Source organism: Pan paniscus, chromosome 4 (genome assembly GCF_029289425.2).
Source record: "Pan paniscus chromosome 4, NHGRI_mPanPan1-v2.0_pri, whole genome shotgun sequence".
NCBI lineage: Eukaryota > Metazoa > Chordata > Mammalia > Primates > Hominidae > Pan > Pan paniscus.
Genome location: NC_073253.2, coordinates 127735979 through 127751298, shown reverse-complemented (window position 1 = coordinate 127751298; position 15320 = coordinate 127735979). Strand labels below are relative to the sequence as shown.

Genomic DNA, 15320 nt, shown 5'->3' with positions numbered 1-15320 from the left:
ATAAATAAGTCTGGAAAGAGATATATCAACTGTTGACAGAGGTCACCTCTTGAAGGTGGTAGGGCTTTCACTTTTTACTTTCTATGTTGTTTTTATTTTCTTTGGTGCTTTTCTATAATATATTTTCTACTTCTTAAAATGATGAAAATGGTTCATTTCTCTTATCAGAACACAAAATTTTAATTTAAAAAGCTTCATATCTACTTGGAAAACCATATAAAAATTCTTTATATTCTATTTCCAGGGAAGAAATAACAAAAATCTCCTAGAATCGTTGAGAGGGCTGTCAGCGGCCTGGTCTCAGTAAAGAGAAATTAGAGATGAGTTGGAATAGAGCCGAACACAGGGTGGTGAAGACAGAAGTTCCAGAAGAAGCCAAGAGTGCTCTCTTGAGTAGTGGGCAGGTGACCCACAGAAGGGCGGTGGGTGGGAAGTAGGAGTGAGAGGGGTCTGTGCTGAATGTGCCAGCCTTCAGGAGGCTCAGGCCAGGACAGGGTGTATAAACAAGAGGTGACGCTGGCTCCCGCTTTAGAACTCAGGAGAGTATTTAGGCCTAAACACTTATGACCTACAAAAGATTAAAAACTTACCAACAGTACTCACCAATGGACTAAAATGCTAATTGTAAACAGTGAAGTCATTGAAAAACCAGAAAAATATTGGTGAATACTTATCTAAGGGGGGAAGAATTTTGGATAAAAGAGCAAACAGCATTTTAAAGAAATTTTAGCCATATTAAAAACAAACACCAATACTTTAAAAACAGAACTCATAAACAAAATCAAAAGACAAGCAAAAACAAGGGATTATATTTACAGCAACACTGATAGAAAGGACATGTCCTTCATATATAAAAAACATATGGTTGGGTGTGGCTCATGCCTGTAATCCCAGCACTTTGAGAGGCCAGCATGGGTGGATGGATCACTTGAGGTCAGGAGTTTGAGACCAGCTTGGGCAACATGGTGAAACCGTGTCTCTACTAAAATACAAAAATTTAGCTGGGCATGGAGGCTTGCGCCTGTAATGCCAGCTACTCAGGAGGTTAAGGAAGGAGAATCGCTGGAATTGAGGAGGCAGAGTTTGCAATGAGCTGAGATTGCACCACTGCACTCCAGCCAAGGAGACAGAGTGAGACTTCATATAAAAAAAAAAAAAAAGCAAAAAACAAAACAACAACAACAACAAAACCCAAAAAACACAGATGAGTTTGTAATCAGCAATAAAAATACACGCTCCAAAGAAAAACGGCACTGGAGCTGGGCATGGTGGTATGTGCCTGTAATCCCAGCTACTCAGGGGGCCAAGGTGGGAGGATTGCTTGAGCCCAGGAGTTCAAGACCAGCTTGGGTAACACAACGAGATCCCATCTCTATAAAAAATAAGTTAGCTAGGTATGGTGGTGCACACCTGTAGTTCTAGCTACTCTGGAGGCTGAGGTAAAAGGATTGCTTGAGCCCAGGAGTTCGAGGCTGCAGTGAGCTATGATTGTGCCACTGCACTCCAGTCTGGTTGACAAAGCAAGGCCCTGTCTCTTAAAAAAAGAAAGAAAAAGAAAAACAGCATTGATTATGGTATTGTGTATTATAAACATTATTTTGTATTGGTTAGAATTTTGTTCAGTTACATAAAACAGAAAACAATAGTGGCTTAAGCAAGATGGGATTTTCTTTCTTTCTCTCACTGAAAAAAAAAAGGTCTAGAAATGATCAGTTCAGGGCTGGTTTGGTGACTTCAGGTGTCACCAGGGACCTATGCTTCTTCTGGCTCATCCTGCCCCTATTCCTAAAGTACAGCTCTCATTCTCATGTCTTGTGGTGGTTGCTAGAGTGATAGTCACCACATCCTCATTTAAGAAAGTAGGATGGAGAAAGGAGGGTGAATAAAGGGCACACCCCCTCCTGTTAAGGAGCTGGCTTCGAAGTCCCATATGACACCCACTTGCATCCATTGTCCAGAACCCAGCCACATGATCACACTTTGCTGCAAAATTGCCAGGGGAACGTAGTTTTCAGCTGGGTGGAAAAGGGATCAGCAAAAAATTGGTTTTGTTACTAAGAAAGAGGGAATGGATACTGTAGAGCAATGAGCAGTTTCTAACATACATGTGAACAAAATTATCAAAAGAAATACAAATGTAAAAGATTTCAGGGTCAACCTTACCAACAGTCAAATATAAGTAAAGCAGGTGGCCTTTTATGGTCTTGTCTGGCTAAGGTATTGAAGAGCTGGCCAGACAAGTCATGAAGACAGTCAAGAATTGACTGTCTTCATAAGAACCAACTGTCTTCATAAGAACCTTGGGACAATGCACGTGAACAGAACAGAGTTTCAGGGTAAAAATGGCTCTTTCTCCCCAACTAGATGGCTCAAGGACCCAAGGGCCACTTCCTGGCTGTTCCCCCAAAGTCTCCCTCCAACTCCCAAGTGACATCAGATTCTGTAAATGCTGGGAAGTAGAGAAAAATTCTGTACCCAGGGATTCTCTAACTAAACTATGGCTAAAATTAAATTTTAGGTGTTTTTGAAAGTTCCTTAAAAAAAGTAATATCCTCATGCAAACTGAATCAGCAGTTTCAGAACTTAAAAAAAAAAAAAGAACCTCTGTCGTACTCTTGGGGTATCACAAACTAAACATGAAAACCAGCCACTAAAATAAGGACCAGTGTTTGGATACTACATGGGGGTGATGTTAGGCAACCTCAAGTTATGTCTTTTGGCAGATTCAGGACTTTATGTGAGCTCCCACAGATGGTGATGTCAATGCCACCACCCTTCAGAAGGCACAGAGAAGGAAAGTGCAGAGGACACGGCAAGTGTGGATTCCACAGGCTTCTGAAGTTCATAGGCCTATTTTGAATAGTTATTGTGCCTTTCTCAATCCAGACCAGCACCAGTTACCTCTCACGATTTATTTGAAAGCATTTACTTCTAGTGTTTGCTCTTTTTAAATGGTTGCTGATTGGGAAAAATACCAGAGTAAACTGATGTTTCATGAAGTCTGGGGGAGACGATCTTTAGGGCATGGGAAGCAATATGATATAATGACGAAACGTGCCCATACTTTGGAATCAGAAACACCTGGATTTGAGACCTAGCTCTGTGGTTTACCAGCTGTGTGTTCTGGGACAAGTTATTAAACTTCTCTGGGGCTCAGGTTCCTTGTCTTAAGATGGGCTAATACAGTGCTTACCTCATTGTATCATCAAGTTGGGTAGGAAACAGATGGTGAACTTGAACTGGGACTGTTTACAAAGGTGTGGGGAGGGCTCAGGGAAATCAAGATGAGACAGTGAAGCATATGGGGGCTAGCAACAATGGGGAGCTGTTACCACTTGTAACCTGAAGGTATGAAGGAAGGGAATAAATGGGTAAGGGGACCCAAAGGAGGCAGCTATTGGAAGGGTGTCTGGCAGGAGCTGTGGGCTCCAGTGGAGGATGCAGTTGGCCTAAAGCGACCTGATAGGGACCCGGGGGAATAACTTAACCACTTGCCCTCCTCGGGGAACTCCTGACCTCATCTTCCTGAGTCCTTCCATCTCTTGCTAATGCTCCCCATGGACCAAATCTAACCAGAATCCAGAGGCAAGACAGATGAGTGATGTGGCCCATTCAGGTCAGCCTCCCAGCCCAGAGCAGGTAGAGAGGACGGAGAGTGGATCTGCAGGAGCAAATAGAAGATTAATCAAAATAGAGACTGTGATGAGGTTAGCATAATGCCTGGAACATAGTAAGTCCACAAGTCCTCAACAAATGTTAATTTATTTTGGACTTTGGACTCTCTGTCTGCCTGTTTTGCTTATTGCTTACTTCCTGGTTTTCATCAGCTCATGTGTAGTTGAGATAACTTCCAAATAATCAAGTATTGTTATCTATATTGGAGTGTTTTGAAGGAGTAATGAGTGTATAAAAAAGATAACCAGATACTCTGGGGATTAGAGATGACAGAGGGAAACAGAGGAAGGGGAGTAAGTAAGAGAAAAGGATGGAGAAAACTGTATGTTCCCTATGAGGCTGGAATGAACGCAAGATTATCTTACTTTAAAATCAAATCATGCACTTACTGGGATGTGATAACAGTGCGTTTGCAATTTTACAGCCCAGTGAGACTTGCCAGAAAGGGATTTTGCAAGGAAGGTCTTCCTGCCCTAAAAGAAAACCTAGTGCTTACTTCCAGATTAATAGGTCTTAACCCATCATGCCTGCTCCCCCAAAACCAAGTAGTCAAATGTGTTAACCTGGATGTTTAAATACCTGCATGTTCCTGCCTGGGTGCCTGGGTCAGGTGAATGTTCTATTCTGATTTGGGAAATGGCTAGAGTGTGTTGGTCGTCGCCTGAGATAGCTCCCAGGTAGGAAGGGAGCCCAGCCCCAGAGAGTGGTCTGAACAGTGACTCATAAACTCAGTGTCCTTTCCTCCAGCCTTTACCAGCTGCTGACTTGGCCCCTTAGGAATCTGTCTTCATTCCGCAAGCTATTCTCCAGTGTCTGGTTCAGGCTCTAGAGCAGAGCATTCCAGGCTTTCTGTGATTTGTCCTGGCCACCTGTTCCATCTCCAAGACCCTCCAGCATCCTTCTCTCATTTGCTTACCCTACCCTCCAGGCCTTTGCACAGGCCATTCTCTGTGCCTGGGACACACATTCTCCTTCTGGCTAACCTTCCGCAGCCTCCAGGACCTCTCAGGTGTCCTCTCCTCTGGGAGCCCTGCTGGACTGCCCACGGGGAGTTGGGAAGCCCTTCTGTATGCTCCTGTTAGCCCTCTTTGATTCTCTCACTCACAGCACTTCCACACTGTCTTGGTTTCCTGGCTCATCTCTCCTAACACACTGGACACCCCTTGAGAAGAGACTTGACATATTCATCTTGATTTTAATGCCATCCGGCAAAATTCCTGGCACTCAGAGGGCATGCAATAAAACTTTACTGAATGAATGTTTAGCGCGTAATTCAGAAAATAAGCAAGAAAGTGTCACAAACACCAAAGCAAGTTAACCAAGCTATATGTTCTAGAACATTCTTCCTCTCCTCCTGTCACTCTGGCTCTCCTGCGCCTACAGCAGACAGGACAGAGTCTGCTCTTTCACCTGCTCTTTTCTAGTCTTTTCTTTCAGGTATCCCCTGAAATGCCACTTCCTCAGAGGCTATCCTTGACTACCCAATCCAAAGCAGTCACTCAGTCACTTGATTACACTTCAGTCTATTTTAATTTGTTAGAGAGCACTTACTGCTAGCACCAATGTTTTATTTCTGTGTTTTCTTTCTATCTCCACCATTATGCTGTAGCTCCATTTGAGCAGGGACCTTGTCTGTTCACTACTGTATGCCCAGCATCTAGTACAGTGTGTGGCAGAGAGTCAAGTGTTCATTAAATACTTGTTAAATGAATGCATGCCACTGTTACTGCATGCTGAGTTAATTTGATGTATGGCTTCTATCACTGCTATCAGATTAGGTGCTCTAGAGAAACTCAGAAAGGGCTGAGTCTCCTTATGACATTGCAGGGTGGGAGGGGGACCTCAGTTCCCTTCCTAGGCCAAAGCGGGATATGCTGCCTGCTTGCAGCTTCCTTGTGGCCTGGACTTCCCCATGGAGGCCAGATGCTGAGCAACCCCAGCCCATGTGTCTGAAGGCTCTGAATACCGAAATGTTCCTCTAGCTTTCTGTGAGAGTAGCTGGAGCTGCCCATTGCCTACACTGATAGACGAATGTGCCCAGGGCTCCTGGCTGGCCTGGCACCCAGCAGGAGGCAGGCACAGTGGCCAGCACAGTGAGGACACATCACACTTCTTCCTTTTCCCATATCCCTATGCTGAGAGTGCATGCAGCTGCCTGGCTGGGAGCAGAAACTGGCCTCACTTTCTGGGGCCTGCTGGGCAGACAATGCAGCTCTCTAGCTGTGCCACAGAACAGGGCAAATCTTTACTAGCTGTGGACTCACTCCCTGCCCCTCCCATTCCTGCAGAAATTGCTCTACCAGCTCAGCAGAGGGCCAGGTCTGGAATCTCTCACCTGTCCCTGGCCCTTCCTTTAAGCCCTCTGGTTTACTGGAAATCATAAACTGTGAGACACAGCCTTTATCACACCCTGAACAGTTCACTCTTAATATTTAATGCTGGAGGCTAAAACAACCAGGGACACTGGAGGCCTCCTGCTTACTCTCAGTGACTGATGTTTGCACCTGGTAATTGAGGTCAGGTTGCTTCTCTTAAGTCACATGATTTGCGTCAAAGCAGGAAGGTGTCGGGGCCACTTGTTGCAAAGAGACCAGGAGGCGATCACAGAAACGCTGCAAACCAGCTTTGGCAGCAAAGGCTGTGCTTTCATGGGAGCCAGCCCTAGGAGTGTGGAGCTGGGCTGGCAGCTGGTAAATGACCCTCTCGGGGCCTGAATAAACCCTAGCTTTTCACTCACAGCAAACTCAGGATGCCTTCCTCCCTCTAAAAGACCTGCTGAATTGAGTCACTTTCAATCCTTTCTGGAGTAGGATGGGGCATTAGTTAATTAACAAATTAATTAAGCATGCTAAATAGTCACCCAGAAGATACTGGTCACTTTAGGGTCTCCAAATCACAGTATAGGTCCCACCCTACCCAGACACCTAATCTTGTTTCAGGGTTTGCTTGACCTCAGGCATTTATCTCCTGGTTGTCATGGAATCTGCTCAGATAAACAGCAGCACACCAACCTGGCCCCTCTGCCAGCCTCAGATCCTTCTAAGAGCAGTGGAGCTCCCTGGTGGCCACCAGCCACCTGGGCTCCAGGCAGCCCAACACACACTCCCATGCTGAGGTCTCTCGCATGACCTCTCTAGGCACACAGTAGGTGCTCAGTAAATGCTTGTGGCATGAAGGACCCTCCTGGAGTGTGTGAGTTCTCAGGCTTCAAGGCCCCTAGATAAGCAGATTTCTCTCCCCTATCACCATAGTCACCCCAGGGACTGCAGGGCAGGCCGAAATCAGCCAGTGACTCAGCTCCTTGGGCAATTCAGCTGGCCCACAGACCACTTCCTCTGCTCCCCAGCGCCGGATGGATGCAGATCTGTGAGGAAGGAGCCAGCTGCAGGCAAGCAGCTCGAGGGCAGGTGGGCATGATGTCTGGCTACCACTCGCACTGGACGCCACACACACAGCCAGGGTGGCAGAAGGCCCCACCTGCCATGTGCCAGTGGGACACCATCCTCATGGTCTGCGTTTCCAGGTTTCCAACTAAGGACTGAGCACACTCTCAACATGGACCTCCTAACTGCTCTCGAGGATGGACAGCTGGCCTCAAGGGAACACTGCAAAGTGGCTCTAGGAAGAAGCCACTGTCCCTCCAGACCACAAAAATGGCTACCAAGGGCAGAGCCAGCAGCTTTCGCTGTAAAGTTTCTCAAGAAAATCACAGATATTCCCCTCTGTGATGTTCAGCTCAGCCTGGAAAGGAGGTAAGAAAGACCAGACTACCTGATCTCTCAAGGTCACCAAATTCAACCACTGTCCTGTTTAAAAGCGGGTAGTACAGAGGCCAGTGTGGGCTCTGGAATGAGACATGTGAAGCCCGGGTCTGCTGCATGGTAGCAGTGTAGTCTTAGGCATTATTGAAACTCTGTTTCTAAATCTGGTTATGTGAATGAAAGGGGCTAATTTATGTAACACTTTTAGTATACTAAGCCCTCAATATAGTTTAGCTACTTAACTATTGTCTTCTTTGAAGGACGCTGAACTAAACAGAAGAGAAACAGGGAAATAAACAGCATGGCAACCTACATCAACAGAAACTTAATTATTCACCCTGGATAACTGAGTGTGTGAGTGTGACTGCAAATAACAATATAGCAAAGAGAAGTTTGAGATCTTTGGCTCAGTCATTCTAGAATCCTGAGTCACAGCAAATGCACAGCCTCCATGAGGCTGAGCCACACATGAAAGCTGCTTCCACCCACAGACTGGTAGAGGCCGCTGACATGCTTAACGATGATGATGATGATAAAAATAGCTACCACGGGCTACCACGTGCACACACATGTTAAGCAATTCAAACAGGTTATTTTGTTTAATTCATACCACAAATCTTTGAGGTAAGTATTCTTGTTCCCATTTTATAGAGGTAGAAACTGAGAGTTGAAGAGGCTGAATAATTTCTCAAGCACACTCCCAACTCGACCACCCACAAGCAAAAAGGCAGAGCTGGGATTCAAACACAGGTATGACTGTGTGTGGACATCTCCCCTGTGCTATGCTCCCTGAAGGAAAATTCTAAGTGGTGTTGTTTCTGGGAGAAATCTACCTGTGTGGTCTTTAAACCTACTCTGACAGGAGCAAGGGCCACCACTCTGTATCTAAGACCACTGGGAACAGTCTTCAGGCAACAAGGTGACCAGGGCAGCTGCAGAGGGTATCTATGCCCCTGCCCCCTAGTGCAAAAGTCTGTTTCTCTTTCCAAATGGCCTGCTGGGAGCAACTATTTAGGGAGACCATACCTCCTCCCACACTCAGTTCCCAGGCCTGAGCCACAGAGTCCTGCCACAGGAGGGAGGACCTGCCTGTCCTGCTCCCTCCCCACTCCAGGTTCCTGGAGGCCTCTGTGATGATTCCCCAGGAAGGACTGCAGGATCTGGCAGGCAGCAGGTGGCGGTGGGGGGAGGAGAGTCCTGGGAGCACAGCACTCCTAACCCCCTCTGCCTCTCACAGAACAAAGAGGGAGTCATGCCATGTCCCCTGCTCCCACAAATGCCCCACCCAGAGGGGCTAATGCCTAGGATTGAGGGTCTTGTGTGCTGAGGAAGTCCTGTCCCCCAATCCCCTACAAAAGCCAGAACCAGCTACTAAGGGGTTAGACACAGACAGAACTGTCTATATTAACATTTCCTCCTAAAAAACAACAGGAATCCTGGGGAAAGACCACTGGCCTGGGACTCCATGAGCCCTGGCTTCTATCTGTGGCTTTATCAGGTGACCATAGGCAAGTCACCTAGCCTCCATGGTCTAGGCTCTCCTGCCTGTTGGGTGGGAATCATTACATATCACAATCATTACAGCTGACCTTCAGGGAGGCTGTACTCTGGGCCAGGAATTGTGTTGGGTGCATTATCATATTTATTCTCACAGCACCCTTTGCAGTAGCTACTATTTTCATACCCATTCTCAGATGAGGAAACTGGAACAGGCTGGTTAGGGGACATGCCCAAAGTGACAAACTTAGCAAAGGTGGACCTGGCACTCAGTACCACATCTGTTTTTCCATGCTCTTAACCACTGTAACATACAGAGCCCTTTTACAGAGATCAAGGACAGAGGTAAAAGTGTTTTGAAAGCAAAAAAAAAAAAAGTGGGGAGGATGCATAAAATAAACATAAATCACCCCCCGCCCCGCCCAGACATAATTCAGGGAAGAGTCCTAACCCCCAAGAAGCTTCTGTGGAACTTATTCGCAACATCAGAGACCTCCAACATAGAAATGACCCTCAATAAGTCATTTCTTTCTTCCTCTTTCCCTTCAGGCAGGAATAATATAACTAACTGAATTATACAGGTGAGACCACGAAGGTCAAGCAAGGGTGACCAGCTTAGGCCCCTGGCTGGCAGGTAAGGAGGAGACTGACCCCAGCCTCCTGGCTCCTAGGGGAGGAAACAGTGATGACAAAGGCCCCTTTGCATGGCCAAGGTGGAGCCCTTTCTACCAAAGTTTAAACGTTTTAGTATAATATCCAAGTGCATCTTTTCCAACCTTAAAAACATATTTAATTTCCCTATAAAGCTGGTTGGCACTCTCCTCCTCCTCCAAAGCTCTGTATTAGGCAGGGTTCATAGTTGTAGACAACAGAATGAACAGTGGTTAGTTCAGCCAGAAAAGGGATGATATAGGAGGATACTGGGTTGATCAAAGGCTCTCTGGGAGGGCTGCAGATTTAGAGCCAGTCAGCCAGGAACGATGCCTGAAACATACCTTAGAGCTGGAGAAAGAACAAAACCCTACCTTTCTTCAATAGCTGGCAAGGTGGCAAGGTCTGGCCCCATGCAGCCTGGGCTCTTCCCACTCTCCTCTCTCCCTAATGCGTCGCCCTACTCGCTGCTTCCCAGGCAATCCCACCTCAGGTCTATGAACTTGCCATTCCCTCTGCCTGCAACCTAGACATTCACATTGCTAGCTCCCTGGCTAGCTCAAATGCCAGGTTTCTGCACAAATGCTCCTCCTTAGAGAGGCCTTCCTGGACCTCTAGGTCTCTGGCCCTAGTACTCTATCCCCTCTCTCTGCTTTCCTCTTCTACTTCACTGCTCCTTAACATTGTGTTATACATTGTCTGTCTCCCCGACTGGAATGTAAGTGGCACCAGGGCAGGGACTTGGGTTGTTTTATTCCTTGCTGTAAGCCCAGGGCCCAGGGCCAGACCTGGAACAATTAGGTGCTAAGTTATTTGCTGAATATTCTGTGAAGGAATGACAAAGGAATGCATAAAGAACTTCAAAGTTCAACTCCTCGAACTTCAAACTTCAAATCCCCAACTCCTCCTGCCTATGCTGGACGATTAGGGCAGTAACAGGAGTCAACTTGTGCTGTGCTGTCACCTTGCCTGGATCCGCATCAGCCCTGCAGCTCCCACTTTGGAGGAGACTTGCCCAGGGACCTACAGCTCTGAAGCTTCTCTGACAGCCTCTGCAGCTCTTGGAACTTATCTGGGCTGCTGCTGTGCAGACCATGGATGCCTAGCTGAGTTCCTGCCCCTGATTTCCTAGAGTCTCAGAAAGACAGGGAAGTGACTTACCCAAAGTCCCCTTTCACCCTATAAACAGTTCAGCCCAGGGAGTGAGGCTGACACGCAAATGCAGCTATGTATAGACTCAGAGTCATCCAAGGTCAGGGCTGGGTGGAGCCTTGGTCACACGCAGGCCAACCTGTGTCTGGAGATAATGCAAGCCAGTGCAGGGGTTAGCGTGTACATGGACTCTGGAGTCTGGCAGATCCAAGCCCCACCCACCAACCTGTGACCTTGGAGAATTATTTGAAAAGACATTATTTGAAAAGCAGATGTAAAATGGAAATAAAAGTTCCTATTTAAAACAGTCAGTTGTCCCCCATTCAGAAGGCTATTACAGTTGTCCCTCAGCATCTTCGAGGAATTGGTTCCAGGACAGCTCCTCAGATACCAAAAGCCACGATGCTCAAATTCCTTATAAAAAGTGATGTAGGGCTGGGTACAATGGCTCGTGCCTGTAATCCCAGCACTTTGGGAGACCGAGGTGGGCGGCTCACTTGAGGTCAGGAGTTCGAGACCAGCCTCGCCAACATGGTTAAACCCCGTCTCCTCTAAAAATACAAAAAATAGCCGGGCTTGGTGGCATGCACTTGTAGTTCCAGCCACTCGGGAGGCTGAGGCATGAGAATTGCATGGATCCGGGAGGCGGAGGTTGCAATAAGCCAAGATCGCACCACTGCACTCCAGCCTGGGTGACAGAGTGAGACTTCATCTCAAAAACAAAAAACAAACAAACAAAAAATGTGTAGCACAGTCAGCCCTCCGTATCCACAGGTCCACACACAGAACCTGCTGGTATGGAGGGCCAACCGTGCTTCCTATTCTTTTTTTTTTTTCTTTGAGACAGAGTCTCACTCTGTCACCCAGGCTGGAGTGCAGTGGCACAATCTTGGCTCACTGCAAGCTCCGCCTCCCAGGTTCACGCCATTCTCCTGCCTCAGCCTCCTGAGTAGCTGGGACTACAGGCACACGCCACCATGCCTGGCTAATTTTTTGTATTTTTAGTAGAGAAGGGGTTTCACCATGTTAGCCACGATGGTCTCCATCTCCTGACCTCGTGATCCACCTGCCTCGGCCTCCCAAAGTGCTGGGATTACAGGCGTGAGCCACCGCGCCCGGCCACTTCCTATTCCTTATGGTATCAAATTCAAACTCCTTGGCTTGATAGTCAAACTCTCACCACCACTGAAATCTGGTTAACCAACCTGTCCAATACAATCTCTCTGCACTCCTCCAAATAATGTTCAAGTTGGACCTAAGTGCTCCCTAGTCCTTCTCACACCTGTGTGCCTGGAAACACCACCCACCTTCTTTTCTCTCATCTGAATTTACTAGAGCCCCAGAGGCAGGTCTCATAGTCTTCCCTGACTTGGGTTTTTTTGGCACTGACTACTGAGCATTCATGATGGGACCTGTCCCTGGGGCTCTAGTATTTGGTGTTACAGGGAGGAACACAGTTTTGATTCCCCAAACAGAACAAAGGATCCTTGAGGGCAACTGTCTGTTGTTATTTCATGTCTCCCCCAACCAGGCATTAAAACACGCATAGAAATTCCTGCTGACGGGCTCTTGTGAAGTTACAAGTTACAATTTGGTGAAAATGCCCCCAAATATTTCCTCTATTTCCCAAGGAAAGGAAAAGAAAGATATAGAAATTAAATTAAAGACAAATTTAAATCATTCCCATTTCTGCATGCTTGGTCTGTGTGGGAAAAAAAAAAAATCATTTCATCTCTGTCTCCAACACAGACTTGACAAGTTGAGAAACTCCCTAAAAACAATGCATACAAAAAAAAAAAAAAAATCATACCAATTAGTCTCACTTAAAGGTTTCAGGAAGGAAAACACAGTTAAACTGAAAACGGTTAACTGGTGTTTAAAAAAAAGAAACCAGCCCGGAAATGTTTTTAGGACTGCGTCTATCGAAGTCCCTTAGGGACTGATTTGTCCTTCAATATATTCATAGCACCTGCTTTCACCAAAACCCAGCAGCCCAAAGCTAGAGCTTTGTGAGTGAGATGCAGAGTGGAACTGGACATGGAGCTACACAGCTCTGAATCATGTTCCCCAACAGCAAGCAACAGCCACATGAAGGATTCCTGGCAGTGCCCTCTGGCCACTACAGTGGGCCATGGGAAGCCGTACAAACAGCAAATGGCATCCTGCAGCCCCAGCTTCTCCTTCTGCCTCATTCCTCTCTCTGTCCATGCCTCTGCTTCCCCATTGGCCCACTGGCCAAATACACTCAGAAAAAAGTCCATGCACAAGCCTCCACCCAAATTAATTCCACATTCTTTCAAGAGAGGCCTTGAAAGGTACTGAAATTCAGGGAAGCTCTTCACTAGACCCCTCACTGGAATGCCAAGAAGTGATGTAGTGGCCCTTGACATAAGGGCTTATTCCCATTTATGAAACTGAAATTATTTTATTCTAAGCACAAAGCTAACAAATGTGATCAAAACAGAAAATAAACAATCCTCATTCAAGTGCTCAGAATGTAGCACAAATAGGATCTTGGGATAAATGAGATAGAGCTGTGAAATTAATAGGGGTGAGAAGAGGGGAGGGTCAGCGGGAGAAGTCCACCAAGGGGCTGCAAGGCCTGCGCAGGCAGACGGAAACTCTGGGTTCTTAGGGGCCAGGCATGACAGTGCAGAATAGTCCACCCTGGGAGTGACTGGAAGAAGGACTGCAGGGTCCCTGTGAAGAACACCTCACACTCCCAGCTTGCCACACACTTGTTGAACTATTCTGGGTGGATACCTCCTACCTGGATGGCAAAGGAGACAGGCCCAAGATGCAGAAGGGAAGGGAAGTCACACTTACAATGCAGAGGATGCGCCCTTGTCCCTCATACTCTCTGAAACATTGCAGGAATAATTCTGGTTTCACTGCTATTGTTTGTTGTTTTTGTAAATAAACCGCAAAAATCAACAAATGGCCTCAAAATTGAACACATGTGATTTACACCAATTCATATATCAAAACACAAATAATGCAGAACAAATTAGAGAAAAACTCCAGTCAGGCTCTCCACTCACCCATGGCTGGTGCCTGGCATTCAACTCTCCAGCAGCCAGGGAGTCCATTTTCTTGTTTCTCTACTGGCCATCCTCAGGACTTGCGGCGGGGAGTGGGGGGCCCAGGGTGTGCTGCCACCTGCAGGCCAAACAAGGAAAAAACATAAGCAACGGCCCCAATCATCCGCCTGAAGCCCCTCCTATATCCTCAGGCCGCTGGAAGACCTGGATGCCTGTCGTGGGACAAGAGCCAGAAGCACTCACCCAGTGCCAACACCTGCTGGGCCACAAACAGTTTCTGCTTGGGATCTCAACACAGGCAGCAGAGTCAGCAAAAACTCTAAGATATCAAGAAGTCAAGCATTTCTTAACAACAGCAGCAAACTCTTACACAGGGCTGTGGTTACCAGACACTGCTCTAAATAACTTACACTTGTTTACTTATTTCATCCTCACAACAACGGGTAAATATTTTAGGTCTCTGCCAATTTGCCTTATTACTGAATTAGGTTGAATCATTAAAATGAATAACTTGATAATACCCAATTTCAAAGAGGGGTCACATATGAAAACTCTATGAGAGATTCTCAGCATCTTGCAGACATTCATTCCCTAAATATTCATTGAGTGTTTGTTATGGACGAGACACTGTTCTAGGACCTGGGAAGAGAGGAGCGAACACACAAGACAAAGTCCCTGTTATCACGAAGCTTCTGTTCCAGTGCGGGGAGGCAACAGTAGAAAAGGAGACAAATGCCATGCAGAAGAAAAAGCAGGGAAAAAGAGATAGAGCACAATGACAATGCTGTTAATACCCATTCATTTATTCACTTATTTCCAAGGACTTACTAACCATGTCATTTCTTGCCCACAGCTGCATGCCAGGCACTATGCCAAGGATGAAATTGTGGGTAAGAAATAGACATGGTCTCTGCCTGTATGGAGTACTTACATAAGAGGAACATCTATTATTAGTCAAATAATCACCTAAATAAATGCAAAGATGTTAATCTGTGATAGGTGTGATAGCAGAATTGCATGTAGTCCTTGTGAGAGCATCTCAAGGAGGCCTGACCTTGTCTAAGGGGAGGCCTGAAATGGAGTGTGGGGAGGAGCAATGTGTTAGTCCATTTTGCATTGCTATAAAGGAATATCTGAGGCTGGGTAATTTATAAAGAAAAGAGGTTTAAGGCGGGGTGCAGTGGCTCACACCTGTAATCCCAGTACTTTGGGAGGCTGAGGCAGGTGGATCATCTGAGGTCAGGAGTTCGGGACCAACCTGGCCAACATGGTGAAACCCTGTCGCTACTAAAAACACAAAAATTAGCTGGGTGTGGTGGTGCACGCCTGTAATCCCAGCTACTTGGGAGGCTGAGGCAGAAGAATTGCTTGAACTGGAGAGGCTGAGGTTGCAGTGAGCCAAGATCGTGCCACCGCACTCCAGCCTGGGTGACAGAGCGAGAATCCGTCTCAAAAAAAGAAAAAGAAAAGAAAAGAGGTTTGGCTCACAGTTCTGTAGACTGTACAAGTGTGGCACCAGCATCTGCTTGGCTTCTGGTCAGGC

General features: G+C 46.6%; 2 protein-coding genes across 5 annotated transcripts in view; one reads left to right on the top strand and one right to left on the bottom strand.

Moving 5' to 3' along the window:
• Positions 1-15320, bottom strand: part of IRF1-AS1 (IRF1 antisense RNA 1) — a 66919-nt gene that overhangs the window by 42342 nt on the left and 9257 nt on the right. The window contains exon 1 of one of the 3 annotated variants that reach the window (XR_010112125.1): positions 13778-13874. Coding sequence is in view for 1 of the 3 variants with exons in the window: in XM_034960479.3 (XP_034816370.2) it covers positions 13798-13895 (98 nt within the window). In the remaining 2 variants the exon portion in view is untranslated. Of the gene's footprint in view, positions 1-13777; positions 13896-15320 lie in introns of those variants that run through there. The other 2 variants (XR_010112126.1, XM_034960479.3) reach the window with 2 other exon arrangements.
• On the top strand, positions 6882-14302 carry LOC134730375 (uncharacterized). Of its 2 annotated transcripts, none has more exons than XR_010112124.1 (2): positions 6882-7427; positions 8088-11041. XR_010112124.1 is itself a non-coding variant. In XM_063604221.1 (2 exons), the coding sequence occupies exons 1-2, from the start codon at positions 7231-7233 to the stop codon at positions 14180-14182; spliced, it is 411 nt and encodes a 136-aa protein (XP_063460291.1). In that variant the 5' UTR covers positions 6882-7230; the 3' UTR covers positions 14183-14302. The 2 variants fall into 2 exon arrangements, 1 of the variants encoding a protein (XP_063460291.1); XM_063604221.1 differs by lacking the exon at positions 8088-11041 and adding an exon at positions 13969-14302.

What these genes read in the sequence shown, in the direction of transcription:
- LOC134730375 (XM_063604221.1), top strand. Translation starts at nt 7,231, where the DNA reads ATGGACCTCCTAACTGCTCTCGAGGATGGACAGCTGGCCTCAAGGGAA. An exon ending in CAGCTCAGCCTGGAAAGGAG is followed by an intron (nt 7,428 to 13,968) that starts GTAAGAAAGACC and finishes CTATATCCTCAG; the next exon opens with GCCGCTGGAAGACCTGGATG.